General features: G+C 44.1%; 1 protein-coding gene and 1 long non-coding RNA gene across 6 annotated transcripts; one reads left to right on the forward strand and one right to left on the reverse strand.

The window, feature by feature from the left end:
- The first annotated feature begins 3,094 nt into the window (after nucleotides 1–3,094).
- On the forward strand, nucleotides 3,095–8,343 carry LOC136512974 (uncharacterized). Of its 4 annotated transcripts, none has more exons than XR_010773264.1 (9): nucleotides 3,095–3,648; nucleotides 3,749–3,808; nucleotides 4,138–4,519; nucleotides 5,118–5,213; nucleotides 5,308–5,412; nucleotides 5,532–5,619; nucleotides 6,112–6,227; nucleotides 6,904–7,622; nucleotides 8,210–8,343. It is a non-coding gene; the product is annotated as an uncharacterized lncRNA (long non-coding RNA). The 4 variants fall into 4 exon arrangements; XR_010773265.1 differs by lacking the exon at nucleotides 8,210–8,343 and having other exon boundaries at nucleotides 3,101–3,648; nucleotides 4,138–4,292; nucleotides 4,398–4,519; nucleotides 6,904–7,265; XR_010773266.1 differs by lacking the exon at nucleotides 8,210–8,343 and having other exon boundaries at nucleotides 3,100–3,648; nucleotides 6,875–7,265.
- Nucleotides 8,344–9,572: 1,229 nt separating this feature from the next.
- Nucleotides 9,573–15,230, reverse strand: LOC136512973 (uncharacterized). 2 transcript variants are annotated; one of them, XM_066506973.1, is made up of 5 exons: nucleotides 15,073–15,230; nucleotides 14,899–14,968; nucleotides 14,288–14,397; nucleotides 10,743–10,857; nucleotides 9,573–10,616 (listed from the first exon to the last, which is right to left on the reverse strand). In XM_066506973.1, exons 1-5 carry the CDS (start codon nucleotides 15,140–15,142, stop codon nucleotides 10,532–10,534), a joined length of 450 nt encoding a protein of 149 aa, XP_066363070.1. In that variant the 5' UTR covers nucleotides 15,143–15,230; the 3' UTR covers nucleotides 9,573–10,531. The 2 variants fall into 2 exon arrangements, with proteins under 2 accessions (XP_066363070.1, XP_066363071.1); XM_066506974.1 differs by lacking the exon at nucleotides 10,743–10,857 and having other exon boundaries at nucleotides 10,439–10,616.
- Between the last annotated feature and the right edge of the window lie 4,777 nt (nucleotides 15,231–20,007).

Below are 20,007 nucleotides of genomic sequence, written 5' to 3' on the forward strand. Positions count from 1 at the left end.
AACTCGTGCTTGTTACAGAGTTAGGTCTGCACTGTGGCTTTATGCTCTGCATTCGCCCATGAGTCACGTCAGTAGTGACCCACATCTCCTCGTACCCCTTTTCTACGCTCTTGTCGGACCCTTGCCCTGCAGTCGTACTGCTCAGTAATGGCACCGCACGTCACTCGCCTCGAACGCGCGGAATTTGGTCGATTCATTCATAGTGATCCCGCGCAGGAACCCTAGTGAACCGCGCCAGGACCACAGACCGCTCCGCCTTTATAAGCAGAGCCTGGCTTAGCCATTGGTACCACCACTCGTCGCACTTTAGCTCGCTTAGGTTTTCCCTTTGAGCAAGCTTTTTGCTCAGCCCTTCTTTGTAGCCACCGCTAGAAATGGCAGGAGCCTGGGTTAGTAGTTACTGCCTGAACGTTGAGGGTTTTCCTAGAATCCTGCATGCCACCCTGCAAAAGCTCAGAGTCAAAGATCGTCCCTAGTATGAGGGCCGTGAGTACGAGAAGCATGGCACCGATCGGTGTGAGGTTACTGTCTACATTGGGAAGAGTGAAGAATTCCCCGACATCACCGAAGCCTAGAGTGTGACCACAACCGGGTTTAGCTTCACCGACACCTACCAGGTTGTGGCCCGCAAAGCCTTGTGGTACCTTTGCCAGCTCTATGAAGAGCTCGTTGCCCGTACCCCCATGAGGTTCTTTCCACCCTTGGATAGGAATCGGCGGGCATGGAGGGCTCGCATGGAGGCTTTGCAAGGGCGGGATGCGCAAGAAGATAGTCCTACCATGGTGCACTTGACCACATACTTGCTTGCTCTGGATGAGCAGTATGACCAGCAAGCCTTGGAGCTGAGGGCATGCCTCCGGCGAGCCGAAGAAGCCGAGATCTTCACTCGAATGCTCCAGGTGCAGCTCGCCGAAGCGCATGCCAATGCTGCAACTGCTGAGAGCCGGGAGACTGCCATGTCAGAAGCTCTGAAGGAGGCCAAAGATCGGCATGTTCATCAGCTGGGTGAGGCCTATCTGTTCACTAGGGACAAGCGGAGGACGTTGGTTGATGAAAGGCAGGATACCCCGATCTTGGAGGGGATCCCTATCCACCCACCTAAAAGGAGAACCGGTGATGTAGAACCGCCAGCACCTCCACCTTCGGAAGTGTTAGAAGCAGAACCCCTGGTTTCTCTCACTAGCCATTGCCACGAGAAGATGCAGATCCATAGCCAGGGTGGTAGAAGAATCCGCCGAGCACAAGAATAAAGATGCGTGGTTCCAAGGTAGATTAGTTGCCTTGGGATGCTGTACCCGTAGTAGTAGTGCTTTTCGCCGCTGTCCTCCTGTATTGTACTCTTGTTGTTGTTGTCATCCGTAGTTATTGGATGCGTGTTGTAGTTTCGCCTAAGGGGAGTGGATCCTAATTCACTTTTTTTGTAAACCCTCGCGTTAGGAGAATTACTTGTGTTGTAGTTTTTGCTATTTTCACCTATAATGTAATCCTATCCAATGTTGTACTTTAAATCTAAGTGTGTTAGTTGCTTTAGCCCAACTTCATCAAATACTTCTTTCCACTAACATGTCATTGATTTGCTGGCCTAGAATAGGCACCATGTAATGACAACCAACCTCTATGTTCGTTTACAATATTGAGACCAACCTTCCGTACCAACACGATGAGAAAACATATTAGACATATGAGCAAGCACATCACCCACAGCGAAGCGCGGGCAGCAGTGGCTAGTTATTATGATGAGCATCACCGCGGCCTTGAGTTTGCAGTGGGCTCCTGGGTGTGGCTGCGGCTGCTAAACAGGCAGGTGCGAACGCTATTTTTTTTCGAACGCTGGTGGCACAGCAGGCAGGAAAGTTGGGCCCAAAGTATGCAGGACCCTTCCTAATCACAGAACGAGTTGGCAAAGTGGCATATCGTCTTGCACTGCCTGAAAATGCTAGAATCCATGACGTGTTCCATGTTGGAGTGCTGAAGCAGTACCATGGAGTTCTACCGGCAGCTACCCCCACCTTGCCACCTATGGAAAATGGCCTCCTGTTGCCGACACCAGAGCGTGTCCTCCGTGCTACTGTTTGTCGCGGAGTGTGGCACGTTCTAGTCTAGTGGGGTGGTACTACACCGGAAGATACTCAGCCTGTTCGGCTGGGGCTGAAACGATCATATACGATCGTGGATTATTACTATTGGCTGGTTTGGTGTGAGAGAAAAATACTATTCTGGATAGAAATTTACGATCGTTTACGATCCAGCGAACAGGCTGACTACATGGGAACCTGTCCATCAATTCAAGGACCGCTACCCTGCCTTCCAGCTTGAGGGCGAGCTGTTTCGAAAGGAGAGGAGTGATGTTATGACTTGTGTTTGTGTACAAGAGAATGGGAAGAAAGGGGGAGACCAGGATAGCAGCAGAAGACATGGGCACGCCCACGATCCCACCCACGACAGGAGCACGGCATAGGGAGTCAGTTGTGTTGCGTGCGTTTGTATCCAACTTGTATTAGAGTCCAGGGACTAGGCAGTTAGGGGGTAAGCAGGGCAACATAGTTGTTTCCCCTGCGTTTAGGATATACGGCATGTTCGCTGGTTAGTTTCTGGGCTGATAAGCCCGGCTGTTGCTGGTTTGTTGTGAGACGAAAACACTGTTGGCTGACTGATAAGCCCTGGCTGAAACCAACAAGCGAACAGGCTGATACTCTGTTTTGGGTTCTCTAGTTTCGCTCTCGACGGTGCTCGTACGACGATTGTCGTGGAAGCGCCGGCTGGCCACCACCACTCATTTACCCAAACAAGGCGGACATGCTCCTCCGACAGGAGCGACGTCCACGTCGCTGAAATTCCCACCACCGTCCGATCTGTCATCGTATGGCCAAGATTGCTTATAGCCGCTTCCGTTAGAATCAGCTTCTTATAACTCTTCGTCGTCACAGTTGCTCTGCCTAGCTTTTGCAGCTTCTCGTTAGGACCCCAACCGCTAAATATATAGCTGGCTCCCGCTTCTCATTCCAGATTCTTCTCCTGGCTTCCTCCTCTCTCCCCATCGATCTCTCTCTGTCCCGACGCACGGAGGGGCGACAACGGCATGTTGGCGCCACCGGATGCGACTGCTGTGCGGCGGCGGGCGCCGCCCTCCTTCGCCTCCTCCTCCTCCTCCGTCCAACCTCGGCTGCCTCTCACCTCCGTTTTCCCCTCCCCTTTCTCTCTCCTTTCCTTTTGATGGCGTGACCGACCAAACCCTAGCTGCGCCATCGATATCCTCGTCACCAAACAAACCGCGTCCGCGTCGAGTCTCTCGGCTGTCCCCGGCTCTGGCGTCTCGCGTCTCCAAGCTACCCGTGCAGCTCCTCCACTCTGCCCCGCCACGCTAATTAATTCCAGCTGCAAGGAGTCACCGCCAGCCAAGACGTCGTAGTGCGCGTGTCGTCGTAGACACCGCCACCGCCGCTGCCGTCGTCGTCCTAGATCCGACAGCCTCACGAGCTCCATTTCCTCTAGGCCAGCCATCCCGGTGTCTCATCAACAGCGGCGGCGAGTTCTTGCTTGCTGTGTCCGGGCGCATGGCGATGGCCGGCCGTCGGCTCTTGGTCCTCTTCATCTCGACCGCCGTGGTGGCTGGGCTCACCTCTGCGGCGAATGGTCCTTTCCTGTCCGGTACGACCTCTTTGCTCCGGTGTTTCTTGCTGTCTGTTTCGCTTTCCGGTCTTGTAGCTGATGGGCTGGTTCTGTACTTCTGTTTGCTCTGCATGAGCAGATAGCGTCTTCCATCCGAGCTCCAGATCTACAGGGAGGAGCTTGCTGCAGGCCAAGAATAGTACGTTTCATTCCTTCTTTTCTCCTTTAACCACTTCAACCTGTGATTAATTCGTGGATTGGGTGATTCTGATCTGAGATTGAGAGTTATGTGTTAGCGTACCCCTCCATTGATGGCATAACAGTTTGGGTACAAACTGGATTAGACAACCTCTTGGAAGAGGGATGTCTCGAGTTTAGCAAGCAATTTGGATGGAGGAATGGAGAATCGGAATTGCGGAAGGAAGATAGCTCTGAACCTAGGGAGAAGGGCTAGAAGGAGAGGAACCGGAGGAGGAGATGAAGACATGTCTCTGTATTCAATTCATTGAATTTTCCTTTCTGATGCAGCTGCTCTTCTTGTGGTGTTGCCCTTCAGCTGGTTGGTCCAGTAGGCAACATGGCCCATGGCACAACTCCAGTTCATACCTAGGATGATTCCTCACATTCTCCTCTCCATAAAAATTGACTTGCCCTCAGGTCGATGCAAAAATGTCAAACCACCGGTATCCCATGGCACTTGTGATTCTTCAGTGCTATGACTTGACCTTGTTCCATTTGTCTTTTGTTCTACCACACCATGTGTCTCTGTTACAGTTTCTTTGTTGCAGGTCATGGCCGAGTCTTAATTTCTCTGCATTGAGGGAGAGATCATGCTAATTAAAGCAAAAAATCAAAACGCAGTATACACCTACTATCCTAACAGGTGAAGCTGCAGCTGTCATCCTCAAAAGTAAGATGTTTGCCATTTTTTTATGGATAAAAAAATGGGGCCATTTAAGTCATGGGAATTCTATGTGTGTTTTTCCCTTTTCCTTTTATAACATCTTCAATTGAGTATTAATTGTTATCACCGCATTTATTTAATATATATGGTTTATAGTTTTGCAAATTTGATATATCATGATAGGTGCCCCCATTGAAAGAAGGGTTGGGGTAGCATAGAGGTTCAGGGAAAATTTTCATGTATGCTTTGGGGTAGCATAGAGGTTTTGAAAATTATGCCTCTGCTATAATCTGAAACCTGTAAATATAGCCTCTGGAAATTATGCCCTGAATTATTATATCACAGCACAAACATGATCTAGAAATTTCACATAGCCTCTTCTAAAAGGGTGTACCCAGTGTAGAGAGCTCCCGCTCTGTGCGGGGTCTGGGGAATTGTGTCAGTGGTAAGCCTTACCCTCGCTTGTGCAATGCGATGAGACCGCGACTCGATATAGCCTCTGCTACCAATTCAAAAATATTTTCGCATTAGCTGCACCTGTTTATGCCTGCTTCCTCTTCTCATCTTTTCCTTCCTAATCAAAACATGGCTATTCTAATTGCAGGCACCTGATACCACTAAAATTCCATGGAACACAGTTCACAGACATGCCAATTTCGGTGCACTCACATACAGCATGCACAATCCTCCCTTGTGATAAGTATGCTGATCCTGTGATGCCATTTGTCATCCTATTTTTATTTATCATTATACATGCACACCATCGATTCTTTATTTAACATAGATATTTGCAGATGTCATTGGTTTCATCATTGATATTCAGCCACCAATTCCTATATAATTTCCAGAGGCAAGGACAAGCTAACTACCCTTAGAGAGGTGCTCATAAAGGATCTGTGGTAAGTGTTTTTACCTAAAAAGAGCTCTCAGTACTTGGTCACCGCCTTGCATCTTCATAATAATTTGTTTTTTTTTAAATCGACGTATGGGGGAAAATGCTATTCCCATATTTTGCAAGGACACAAAGCTCCAAGTAACCTTATGGGGGTGCACAAGCTAAGGATTTCAACATTGATACTGTTCGTTGTCTGCTTAAAAAAAACCCTGTAAGTTTACTCACAAATATAGCAGCTCTGTACACTGCCTCCAGCCTGTATATAACAATGGACACTCGAAAATGTGCTTCCACTTGGTTAGCAGCTTTGCACAGTAATTCTCTTCTGTATTTTTAATGTGCTTATCACCACAACTTTGAATGCCCCTGTTTAAGTACCGCTTATTTTCGTAGCTCAGAACCAGCAAACTATCTGAATCCTTATGTGGATGTTCCATGACCATTATAGAGGCGCATGATTTAGAAGCAACCCATCTATGTCCTTTAGAAATCTGTGCTAAATGACTAAGTAGATACCTCTCAAGAACAATTGTTATATGTATTTTTCTTACATGTCAAACACTACATTTACTGGTTGCTGCTTACCTGGAAACTACTATATGACTAACAACTAATCTCATATTCACCGATTTCCTCTTCGTACACTACGCATAGTACATCTCACCGTACACTTTGTTACACCCCCGATTATCAATGTTTCCAGATTACTACCCCTTTTTCAAACTCTGGAAATTCCAAGAGCAACAACAGCTACTTACTGAGGACAGCGCTCCGATCAAATGGCAAAATCATCAACCTTTGTAGCGCTTATTGCCCAAGGTACAGATCCTCTGCCTCCACCCATTGTGTGATCACACCTTAGGCTTTACTTAACTGGTTCCGCTAAATTCCTTAGTCTGTTACTAATATCTTTTTTACCCTCCTTTTTAATTGTTAGCTATTTCTAGATTGATCTCTCGTGAAACAAAAAAACAGAAAATCTTAATAGTTGCAGCTCTAAACCTACACACGTGTGATGACGTAGGTATCCCTTCCAGATTCGTATCTATGATTTAAAATACATGTATGCCATACACAAATTACTGTCAACTTGCAGCATTTGATAATACCTATGACACTGACCTTAACCTCCTACAAGTTCACAATTTTTTATAGTTTACAATAACCTGTCTAATTAATGTTTATTTTATCATAACTAGGTGCTATTTTATTTTTTTCCCTATTCCCAGCTGTAGGTATGACTAACACAGGTAAATTCGTGGATATATTAGTGGCTTACATTATCCTATTTTGTCATAACTATATCTTATGAGTTTAGGGAACACACACGAACATAGGTTTCTTTTCACATAACCGTTCGACATATAATGTTCCAATCAGAACAACATACTATTTATCTGCTTTCGTTCAAGATCGGAGATGTCAAATAAAATTAATTGTTTTGGTACTCTTCCTATATTCTACAGGTTGTCCTTAATTCTGTGTCTTGTCACAGGCATGGAGAGATGTGCACACTCCAAATTCAGTGGAGGACCAGCTGGATCCTATCTCAATCTCGCGGCGTGTGGCGTGTATGCGTATGTAACATGTCTGACTTTATCAAAAGTTGTTGCTGTATGCAGAATAAATATAGCTTCTTGTGTATTTTGTGTATGTATATCTTTGTGCTTTCCATACTACACCAGGAATCAGCTCCACACCCCCTTTGAATTTAACAGCTACTGCGCTTTGTACCCTGCTGCATCAGTAAATGCAGGTGTTCGTATCATAATGTACTCAGCTTTTGGATTCTCCAAGTGGTACACACCATCTGTAATGCATATACAAAGCTCTTTATATATTTATATGTAACTCGTAGATGCTTTTGAGCCCATAAATTAAAATATATCTTCATCTTCTACTATCACACAAAATTATCTGTATTTATGAACGCGCGCTATATGCAACATGTGTATCTTACCTGTATAAACCTAAAGGTACTTGCTTTGCATGACTAATATGTTCAAATTGTTAAATTGATTTCCTAATGTTGTCCCCATATTAGCTAAAATTCTTTGTTATTGTTTCTTCGTCCCCTCTTCTGTTTCTGTGTACCAAAGAAAATATATACTTGCCAGCATGTAGCTAATTATTTTTGCACCAGCTTTGGTTTCAAAGAATTGCTACAAACTATATCTCACTTCTTCTATGATACGGCCATGTACTCATCCCAAGGCAAGTTTCTTAGTCTATTTATGTACTTCATTCTCAACTTGTTTATTTAGTATTTTAATACATACATTCTCTATTTATGACTACTTGACAATGGCCGCCTTGGCTATAGAGAAATCATCTGCTTACGTTTTATGTGTATAGAATGTTGTGTTGATGCCAAAGAGGTTTCGTGTGTCATCAAAGCACCTGCCTCTTCTTTTTTCTTCTCTTTGCGCCAAACTATTTTTCTGCGATCTTTTCAGTTTGCTAAGAAAAGAAAAAAGAGGGCTTTGCCTCTGCCTCGGATTTTATCGAGCGCGAAAAGATTGGAAGCAAGGATGTCAAACTGTCTCGGATTTTTAGCGTGGTTTTAGATAGCTCTCAGAGATGCTCCAATATATAATCAACCCCAACGATGACCTTCTGTGATTCTCTAGGGGGTTTCATGAAGGATGTCAAACTGTCTCGGAGTCCATTGCTTATTTTGTTTAGGCACCTTGGGAGCATTGTGTATTCCTCGCGTGGTGCAAAATAAAACGAGTTGCTTATGTGCGCCTTCTGTGTGTAGCTAATTGTCTTTTCTCCTCTTTCTATACTGTACCCTGTAGGTCATAATGCTACGTTGAGGGGAAATGTAGCTAGCATACGCATTTATATTGAAGATGAAAGGAAGCAAAGTTGCAATATATTTTCAGAAGACATCCGCGAAGCAATCCAGCAATACTGTTCTCGTGTGTTTACCATCGGCAAAAGTAGAAACTTTCTTTTCCCATTTAGATACCTTTCTCGGTTGTATAACAGTTTAGCACAATATTAAGTGAATATTCTTGACGTTGTCATTCAAACCAACGTTCCAACTTCTCTATATAACATATGTACATATCAGCTCGATGGATGCACTTCCGCCTAACTTGCGATGCGCGCAAAGGCGCGCGTAACATACTAGTTCTTATTATCTTAGATCCCTGGGCTCTACCACAAAAGGCTGCTATAGAACAAGTGTGGGTAAGTGGGTGGGTGTGCATCTATAGTTATAACCCTTTCTCCTTCAATATCTAGCTCCCCTGCATGTTCAAGAAAACAAAACATATGCCAGAGGCCAAGAGCTACATCCAATCTGTCAAAGATGAACAAAACAGGGTTACAGCTAAACAAAATGGGAGGTACTATGCTACAAATGACAAGTTGACATAATGAGAAGCAAATGGCAAATCACTGGTGAGCAAATAGGGTCATCAAATAGAGTGAGAAGCAAAAGAAACAACTAAAGTTAGAACAAACTTACAGAGGAACTGACGAGCAGTCGCAGCCTAAATGTGCAAAAACAGCTCTGTCACATCTTTAAGTGATGAAATCAAATAAATCATAGAACAAAGCAGCCAATTCAAATTCAGTACATAGATCCAGTCTTCAGTTTTCATTGTTGTTCAAACTGCCAAATCTTAAACTTCCCATCGTAGATCTTGAAACTACAGAGAATAAACAGGACCTGGAAAAGCATGCATACTTTTTCCCAATGATCTCTTCTCTGTTAAACTATGTAAATCTGCAACAGAACTTGTGAAGGAAATGTGTTGTATAAAAAATACTCACAACAAACAAGTTGAGTTAATCACTAGCTTCATTGAACTATAAATCCAAACTATGAAACCATTATAGCAGGCTGAGGTGGTGGAACAACAGGAGATCAGATAGAACAGGAAGATAGATGGTCCTCAGCATAGTAATAAGGAATAGCATGCAGGGCAGCAGTGCAATGGCATATCACCTATACTGACATTTTGGATAAATAAGAGCATGCAAGACAAGATCCCAATGAAACTGAAGATTCAGAAGTTACAATGGACAAAATATGCAAAACAAGAGGATGATTTGTTAATATCATGTTCAAAATTTCTAAGCTTCTGGTTAATCAAAGATACCAAATTAAGCACAAATTACTCATATCTTCCTCATCATATCAACTTTCATTTCATTAATACTCATAATAATTTAGCTGGGTTTCAATGACCTGCCATATCTTTCATGAAGAGTATGATAATTCACACGGATAGTACTAAGAATTAAGAAGCAGCATAATAATAAACCCAAAAAGAACACAGACAGTTGGAATGCAGTTACAAGGCACAAATATATGCATATAATAAATCACATTTATGTACTTATGAGACAAACCTACAATATTATGAATATTAAATGACGATACAAACATAAGCATAGGAATTATCAACATCTATCAAGTTTGGATAAATATCTTGTCAAAAGCAATGCTATGGGTAAACCTGTGCCATAGATGAGCTATAGAAAACTAAACCACAAAAGATAGAATCTTGAGATTGGCCAATTAAAAATCCTTTAAAAATTTGTGGTACCGACGGAATATTTATGAGAATGGAAGAAGTGTCATCACCAACAGTTGTTTTTTTCAGTTCTTCAGGGCAAAGTCATAATACAGAACTGGTCAATGTAAAGAGTAACCTTGAACTACTTTACAATACTCAAATAACATTCAAGGGAATGAACAAAACTTAGTATCAACAACTCTTTTTTTTTTTCTTTTCAATTCAGGTCTCATTACAGTCATATTTTAGCCTGATACATATGTAGTATTATTCTGTATACATTTTTTTTCAATCAAAGGATTTCAAATCTTCTACACTTTTGCATGAGCTCACATAGAAATAGGCTACAAAACAAATGTCCCTTTTAAGCTTTTGAATGCTTTGGAAAATTCAACATGAGCTTCTTCAGCCTCACACTAGGAAGATCAGTATAACAGCCAATATTGGCTATTATGACATTAGCGTAACTACGGACCCAAGAAAATAGTACATTACAAGTTACATAAGGTCATCTACTGCATTTTAGCACTATGATCCCAAATAATAACGAATTGTGGGTCAACATCACTCATAAAATTATACTGGAAATTAGTGACTCCCCCGGTTAAACTGAATCGCAAACTGATCAGCAGCCACCATTGCTTGTGAAGCTGAAGCAAGAGAACCATCATACCTATACATTAAGAAACCGGTGTGAATTAAATAGTTTCTTATGAAGAACACAGTTTAATAGTAACAATATGTAAGAAAATTTGATAACCAGTTTCCATGAATTGGAAGTTGAAGAAAAGGTACATACATAGAGACTAACAAGTAAGCTCCAATCTGCATAACTATTACTCCTCCACCTCCTGACTTTGTGCTGTTAACGCAACGGGCGCAAAACCAGTTTTCATGGATTGAGGTGACCAAATCTACAAATCATAACTTTCTATCACAAATTGCTGACCGCAGCAAAGACAATCCATTTGACAAGTTATACAACAACAACAACAACAACAAAGCCTTTAAGTCCCAAACAAGTTGAGGTAGGCTAGAGTTGAAACCCAACAGAAACAATCAAGGTTCAGGCACGTGAATAGCTGTCTTCCAAGCATTCCTATCTAAGGCTAAGTATTTGGGTATATTCCATCCTTTCAAGTCTCCTTTTATTGCCTCTACCCAAGTTAACTTCGGTCTTCCTCTACCTCTCTTCACGTTACTATCCTGACTTAGGATTCCACTACGCACCGGTGCATCTGGAGGTCTCCGTTGCACATGTCCAAACCATCTCAACCGGTGTTGGACAAGCTTTTCTTCAATTGGCGCTACCCCTAATCTCTTACGTATATCATCGTTCCGAACTCGATCCCTTCTTGTATGCCCGCAAATCGAACGCAATATACGCATTTCCGCGACACTTAGCTGTTGAATATGTCGTCTTTTCGTAGGCCAACATTCTGCACCATACAACATAGCAGGTCTAATCGCCGTCCTATAAAACTTGCCTTTTAGCTTCTGTGGTACCCTTTTGTCACATAGGACACCAGACGCTTGCCGCCACTTCATCCACCCTGCTTTGATTCTATGGCTAACATCTTCATCAATATCTCCGTCCCTCTGTAGCATTGATCCTAAATATCGAAAGGTATCCATCCTAGGCACTACTTGACCTTCCAAACTAACATCTTCCTACTCCCGAGTAGTAGTGCCGAAGTCACATCTCATATACTCAGTTTTAGTTCTACTAAGTCTAAAACCTTTGGACTCCAAAGTCTCCCGCCATAACTCCAGTTTCTGATTCACTCCTGTCCGGCTTTCATCAATTAGCACTACATCGTCCGCGAAAAGCATACACCAAGGGATGTCCCCTTTTATGTCTCTTGTGACCTCATCCATCACTAAAACAAACAAATAAGGGCTCAAAGCTAACCCTTGATGTAGTCCTATCCTAATCGGAAAGTCATCCGTGTCTCCATCACTTGTTCGAACTCTAGTCACAACATTGTTGTACATGTCCTTAATGAGCCCGACGTACTTCGTTGGGACTTTATGTTTGTCCAAAGCCCACCACATAACATTCCTTGGTATTTTATCATAAGCCTTCTCCAAGTCAATAAAAACCATGTGTAGGTCCTTCTTCTTCTCCCTATACCGCTCCATAACTTGTCTTATTAAGAAAATGGCTTCCATGGTTGACCTTCCGGGCATGAAACCAAATTGGTTCATAGAGACCCGCGTTATTGCTCTCAAGCGCTGCTCGATAACTCTCTCCCATAGCTTCATAGTATGGCTCATCAACTTAATTCCCCGGTAATTTGTACAACTTTGAATATCCCCTTTATTCTTGTAGATCGGTACCAATATACTTCTCCTCCACTCATCAGGCATCTTGTTTGATCGAAAAATATGGTTGAACAACTTAGTCAACCATAATACAGCTATGTCCCCGAGGCATCTCCACACCTCGATTGGGATACCATCCGGTCCCATCGCCTTACCTCCTTTCATCCTTTTCAACGCCTCTCTGACCTCAGATTCTTGGATTCTCCACACAAAGCGCCTATTGGTGTCATCAATAGAGTCATCCAACTGAAAGGTTGTGTCCATATTCTCACCATTGAACAATTTGTCAAAATACTCTTGCCATCGATGTCGGATCTCATCCTCCTTTACCAAGAGATGCTCCCTTTCATCCTTAATGCACTTAACTTGGTTGAAGTCCCGTGTCTTTCTCTCACGAACCCTAGCCATCCTATAAATGTCCTTCTCTCCTTCCTTCGTACTCAAATGTTGGTAAAGATCCTCGTACGCTCTACTCTTTGCCACACTTACAGCTCGCTTTGCAGTCTTCTTTGCCACCTTGTACTTCTCTATGTTGTCCACACTCTTGTCATGGTACAAGCGTCTATAACATTCTTTCTTCTCCTTAATAGCCCTTTGGACTTCCTCGTTCCACCACCAAGTGTCTTTAGCCTCGCGTCCCCTTCCTTTGGTTACTCCACACACCTCTGAGGCTACCTTCCGAATGTTGGTTGCCATCTTGTCCCACATATTGTTTATGTCGTCTTCTTCCTTCCAAGAGCCATCTTTGATAACCTTCCCTAAATACCTCTGACGTCTCCCCTTTCAGTTTCCACCACTTTGTTCTTTCAATCTTAGCTTGTTTATCCCTACGGGCACGCACCTGAAAACGAAAATCTGCCACCAAAAGCTTATGTTGAGAAACAACACACTCCCCTGGTATCACCTTGCAATCCAAGCATGCTCGTTTGTCCTTTCTTCTTGCGAGGACAAAGTCAATCTGGCTACAGTGTTGTCCGCTACTGAAGGTCACTAGATGAGATTCTCTCTTTCTAAAGAAAGTGTTGGCTATCATCAGGTCAAAAGCTACCGCGAAGTCCAGAACTTCCTCCCCCTCCTAATTCCTACTACCATACCCAAAACCTCCATGAACTGCCTCAAAACCTGCGCTTGTAGTACCTACATGCCCATTAAGATCTCCTCCTATAAAAAGCTTCTCACTACTAGGTATAGCTCTAACCAGGCCATCTAAGTCTTCCCAGAACTGTCTCTTAGCACTCTCGTCGAGGCCTACTTGGGGGGCATACGCACTAATTACGTTCAAGACCATATCACCAACGACAAGCTTGACTAAGATAATCCTATCTCCTTGCCTTCTCACTCCCACCACACCATTCTTGAGGCTCTTATCAATCAAAACTCCTACTCCATTTCTATTCGCGACTGTCCCTGTGTACCAAAGCTTGAAACCTGTATTGTCCACCTCCTTCGCCTTCTGACCCTTCCATTTAGTCTTTTGAACGCATAATATATTTACACGCCTCCTAGTCGCGGTATCAACTAATTCTCTTAACTTACCTGTAAGTGACCCTACATTCCAACTACCTAAACGGATCCTAGTTGGTTCGACTAGCTTCCTTACCCTTCGCACCCGTCGACTCTGATGCGAAGACCCTTGCTCATTTTTCACTACACCCGGGCGCCGATGTAGCGCGCCACTAAGGAAGCGACGACCCGATCCTTGGTTACTTGACACCATGCCCAGATCACGACACGGCGCGTCACGGGGGTGACGACCCGGCCCTTGCCCATTTAACACCATACCCGGGTTCCGATATGGCGCGTCGCTAAGAGGGTTACGCCCCAACGATTTTCTTTCGGGTTTCATCTCCATTTAAGTGGCTAAGTTTTTACATTGGCTCGCCACGCCTAACACAACCCTCCTCCTTTACCAGGGCTTGGGACCTGCTATGCTGAGACACCAAAGACGCCCCACCATAGGCGGAGTTCCATTTGACAAGTTATATAAATAAAAATATATTCAATATGTGGAACACTCACATTGGTTTGGCCCAACAGAGAAGAATTCAGTCTGCAGATTGCCCCTCTTAACAAAGTCCAGGAATGGATGCATATCAAGAGCTGAAAGTTGTGTTCTCTCTTGCTCTGCTCTGGACAGAGGAAAAAGACTTTCTGTAAATTTTCAGCTACACAAACTTCAGCATTCATGGATTATAACCAACAGGATATTTCCGATCTTCAAAAACAACAACATGCCATATAGATCCCCTTCGGATATCAGATTCATTCATTGCACAACTCAACATCCAACGAATATTCAGGATTATATCCAAATCATATATTGAATCTCCCAAGTAACCATATGGCCATAAGGAAGATATAAAGCATAAAAAATGTAAAACTGCCAATCGTAACTACTCCCTCTGTACCAAATTATAAGACGTTTTGACTTTTCTAGATACATTGTTTTCCCATAAATCCTAGTGATATTCATCAATTGCAGAATTGTTGTGATCCACAAATGCAATCGCTAACAGATTGTACATGTCACAAATCGCTACAGGCAACAATTAGAGGTAAAAGTGGCCACTGGTAGCTATACCATGAAAAAGGGAAAACGAAAATGATCTGAGGAAGGGGAAAGGACTCACACGACGGGAAGGAGCCGAGATGGCCCGGAGGGGTCGTAGTTGAGCAGCAGTGCGGCCTGGACTGGCTTCCCTGCGAGAGCACGTCAGTCAGTTAGGGCGATACAGGGAGATTGAAGAAGCAAAAAAGAAAAAAAAAAAGAAAAAATAAAGAAGACAAGGGGCACGAGAGAATACCAGAGGGGCCGACGTGCTTCGCGGCCCACTTCTCCCAAGCCCTGCGCGCCCACGACCAGTCTGCCGCCATTGGGGGCGCCGGGGCGTCACCGCCTGCTACTGCCGTGTCGCCGCGAGGATGCGTTGCGCGGTGGTGAGGATAGCGGAGGCGGCGCCGTCCGGGCTGTGTCCGAGAGGTGGGGTTTTGTTTGGGCTTTGGGCATGTTAACCTTTGGGGCCGTGTTGCAGCATAGATTTCTCAGCCCAGTAACGGACCCTTGAGACATGAAGAAAAGGGGAAGGCCCTAATCATTTATCTTTTATTTTTAAACCTGTTTTATGTATTAATCAATTTTATATCTATAGGTACATGTATAGGCATGTCTCCACCTTTTTAAACTCACAAAGGTATACACAATAGCCACTCTATTAAGTTGAGTTAATTTCCATCTCTCACTCTCCCCATCCGTCTGTCCCTCGATCCATCATTCATCACTCTCATCCTTCTTGCTTGAAGTGTGGAGCTTAAAAACCTTCATTTGCATGCACATCACTCATGTTGTGGCCTGGTCGCCCGAGCTCATTCACCTCGTGGCGCGTATTTTGTCAATCTCCTGTCATTTTCCATACAAATTTAATCATTTATTACATTATTAATATTTATTGCGGGCCTTGAAACTTATTTGATTTAAGGTTGGGCCAAGCCGAGTCAAATTTAACAAAAATAGCTAGCTCATTATCATTCGCACGAGTACCATGCAACAAATTGTTTGTCCATTGAACACATGAGCATGTTTGCTAGTATATTTAAGAATATAAACCTTTTCCACGTTGGAGGAAATGTCGTGGAAAATTATCACGTTATCTCTGTGTCAATGTTTTTACCATTGGAAATAAAACTCAGGTGTGTCGCTTGCAGATCATATGGGTAGACCATGGGATACATAGATTATATTGCGTTTGCCTAAGAGTCTGTTTGGTTGGGTGGCTAACTCCTAGCCAGGCTCACGGAAGCCACCTTTGAGCTATTTGGTTGCCTGTTCAGAGCTCGTAGCTAGGCTCTGGAAGCCACCGACCACCCCTAACCTGGCTCCAGAAAAACACAGGCATGGTCGTTCTCTAGGAGCGGGCTAGGCTCCGGTCCCGAATCTCGTCACCGCTCGTGCTCTCCTCCTCCGCCCTTCATTGAAGGTGACTATGTCGTGCTCCTCCGCAATCGACAACGGACCACCAGCCGCAGCTCGCAAGTGGCCCCGTTCCTCACCTCGCTCCGCCCAACTCGTCATGGTCCCGTCACCCAATCCCTCCGCGCGCCTCGAGATGCCGGTCGACCAGCCGCACGCGCACAAGGCCACCGCCGACTGCCGGCCCACTCGCCACCGCTGCTCCCCGCGGAGGTGGTGCTGGCGTACCTGCCCCCAGAGTCTGAGGACGACAAGACCTGGGTGTGGAGGCCCACCGCGACGCGGATGCGGAGCCGGGGCTCGCCTTCTTCCTCTACGCCACCATCCTGTGATCCTGTCTCACCCGTCCCTGCCCCGCTGCCTCTCCTTCCACATCGCCAACAAGCTCTGCTCCTTCACCCTCCTCTCTGGCGCCTCAAGGAGCAGTAGCAGCAGAGCGACCTCCTTTCCACCGGCTCTGGTGTCTCCAAGCACGAGGCCAACAGCAGCAGGCAGTGAAAGTCACAGGAGTAGGCCCGGCGCAAGATGTCACGCGCGCAAGACGGGATCCTCAAGTACATGCTCAAGATGATGGTGGTCTGCAATGCGCCGGAGATTTGCTGGCTCGTGTGGCTCAACCACGCGTTCCGCGCCGCGGCCGGCCCGCGTGGCTCAACCAATTTTGAACTTTTCGGCTTGACTCATTTCTAGTACATGTAAATAAAAACATGGCAAGGCTCTGATAGGTAGACATATGATAGGATGGTTTTAGCCTGTACCTCTCCACCAATAAACCATGGAGGTCCTCGAATATTTCATTGCTCATACGAAGTTGAGTATGGCAATCCCCCGGAGTGTGCAATGTCTCTAGCAACCACCGTCCTTGGTGGGTTTTTTATCTAGGTACATGTCACAATATATTTGGGCAAGCATAGCACCACTTAAGACGATTTTGAAAAAAAATCATCATTCTCATCACTAGAATCATCACTAGACATTTGCAAGAAATGACATGTGCAAATGAGCATTAAAAAGTTCAACATGTCCAAATGATCATAACAGATTGCTCCAACATGTCGAAATGAGCATAAATAAATGACAACATGTCCAAATGATCATAACATATTACACCAACATGTCCAAATGGGCATAAATAAATGGCAACATCTCTAAAATGAGCAAGCAAAAAAGACATGTCCAAATGAGCATAAATAAATGACATCTCTAAAATGAGCAAGAAAAAAATGACATTGTCGAAATGGCAACAATCTCCCAATAACACAAACAACTTGGCCTTCACTTTCCTCCATACATCACATCATACTTCCTCCTAAGGCAATTGAGCTGGGGGGAGGTCAACATTTCCCTTTGCTCTTTCTTGATAAACAACTCGGATGCCACAAAGTCCTCATTGGAGTTTGGTCGAGCACCACATGCCACAACATGGTCCATGACTTGGTTAAGGTGATCCCACCATGCCTATTAGACACAAAAGACACTACTACAGATTGACACACCACTGTCGCAACTTTCACTGCCGTAGCAATAGAAGCGACGGTGTTATACTTCCACCGTTGGTTGGACCGATAGCGATGCCTCCTAAGGAAGGAAACCATTAGTTGAAACTTCTACCACCCACAGGTTAACAATAGATGCGGCAGTGGTATTTTCTCTGTCGTATGAAAAGTCGAGCCGACTAGGATTGGCGTTATGGCTACTGGCCCTACATGACCGTTTGGTCTACCAATGGTAAATTCATCATGCGTGTTGAATGTCCCAACTTCCAACACTTCTCACCACTTCCGCTAGGAACCATCGTATGCCACGTCTTCCCAAATGTGTATGCCTAGATCACGTATCTTAACTGCTCCTCTCCGCTTCTCCATCTTCAAGGTTGGCCTATTTAAGTCAGGGCTGGATGCACATCTTGGCAATTCACACACTCCTTCCTCCTTAGATACAAATAGATATAGACAAAGCTCTTGAGCCAACCATCTACATTTTCTTCATCGCCATGGCGCTCCTTCTCCAACTCCCCCAGCGGCAGCAGCGGCGTTGGGAGAAGGCCTTCAAGATTGGGTACTACCAGCATCTAGGCGTAGTGAGGGCTGCTCGATCTAGGTGCTAGCGGAAGTTTTGCGATTAAGGAGGTTCCGCTTGTTTGAGCAAGCCAAGGGGTACTGAATGCACTTTAGTATCCCTAGTTTGGCATTGCTGGGCTTCATTGGGGCTGCTGGGATGTCGTTGGTGGCTCCTATAAAGGCTCTGATGAGCGTAGGGCCGCTAAGAAGGTGATATGTCTGTATGTATAGTTGCCCTGCGCATTTCTTGTACTGCTAATTCACTATCCCGATGCCCTAGCGATCCTCCTTCCTCTAGAGCAGTAGTGACGATGACGGTGCTTCTCTTCCATGCTTGCTCCTCTTGCCTCTCTTGAGACCATGAGAGGTGCAGCAAGGAAGGTAAAGCACCTCACTGAGATATTGGTGGAAGTTTTTTGCGAGGTGCTGCCTTATCCTTAGCTTGCGCTGCCTATCTCCAGACTCGACTATGGGATGTACCTGTACTCGATAGGTCTTTGTTATTGTACACCCAGTAGTCTTCTATAGGTCTTTGTTATTGCACAACTATGGAATGTAACTGAAGTTATCAATGAAAAATTTCCTCATGTGGCTATGATATGATGATTGTTACTGCGTCATTTATATATAGTTTTTTCCTTAAAAACAATTAATAACCGAATGGTTGTGATGCTTGTTACTCCATTTTTTATGTGTCATAGTATTTTCCTTGACTATACAGACGTGAGATAAAGCACCTCACTGAGATGGTGCTAGGGTGGAAGTACTTGCCTAAATTATTTGCGAATTGGTTTGCTATGTTTACAAATTGTCATTATTGCAGCTCCCATCACCGTTTCTATAGCAGAATCGTCCAATTTATTAGAGCACAAGTACAATAGCAGTCCGTAAGCAGTCACACTGTCATACTTGAGCCCATATAAATTCGGTAGTCCGTCAAGTAGCATGAAGGGTCTCGATTAACCATCAACATCCAACCAAAATCATACATGATTCAATATACATGTCACACGTTACATAAAGTTCACAAATATGGTTCGATACATCAGGGTACGATTAAAAGTTATTACAAACCAAGTTCAAATAAAATAGTAGCGGAAGCAAATAAGTTTAAAACCAACATCTGTCATCATTGTTCAAATACGGTGCTAGCTCATTATCACAATTCCACAAAAGCATAAGAGAGGGATTATCATGAGACGCCTTGCCTAGGGCCTTACTCCTCGTCCACGGCAGGATAGAAGCAGTTCTTACAGTAGCCATGATACATCGTACTATCTACAACAATGAGAAATAAACCCTAAGTACATGAAGGTACTCAGCTATACTTACCCATCATAAACCAAAAATAAAGTGACTCCAAAGATCATACAAGGCTTTATAAGTGGAGCTAGCTTGACAACATTTTACATAAAAAGCTTACCAATTCAAGTATACAGTTATAATTCGGTCATCAAGTTAATTATAGCTATTCATCTCTAGATTAGCAACTAACCTATACTAAACATGTGGTATATTATTTAGTAGCATGCAGTAGTAACCATAGCTGGTATAATAATTCATGTTCATCATAACCATCATATTCCATAATACAATTACTATGATGCTGGGGCTAGTCAAGTTTCTTACTATCCGGGAGAGACGGCGATTTGAATCAATTTCAACCAGCTGGAAATTTATTCCTAACACAAACCTAGGTAGAACAGATCAAT

This window comes from Miscanthus floridulus, chromosome 16, assembly GCF_019320115.1.
Source record: "Miscanthus floridulus cultivar M001 chromosome 16, ASM1932011v1, whole genome shotgun sequence".
NCBI classification, from domain to species: domain Eukaryota; kingdom Viridiplantae; phylum Streptophyta; class Magnoliopsida; order Poales; family Poaceae; genus Miscanthus; species Miscanthus floridulus.

Coding starts and splice junctions, on each gene's coding strand:
- LOC136512973 (XM_066506973.1), bottom strand. CDS start 15,142: ATGGCGGCAGACTGGTCGTGGGCGCGCAGGGCTTGGGAGAAGTGGGCC. Junction 10,858..14,287: donor CTCTGTTGGGCCAAACCAAT/GTGAGTGTTCCA, acceptor TATGATTTGTAG/ATTTGGTCACCTCAATCCAT. Junction 10,617..10,742: donor GCTTACTTGTTAGTCTCTAT/GTATGTACCTTT, acceptor CTTAATGTATAG/GTATGATGGTTCTCTTGCTT.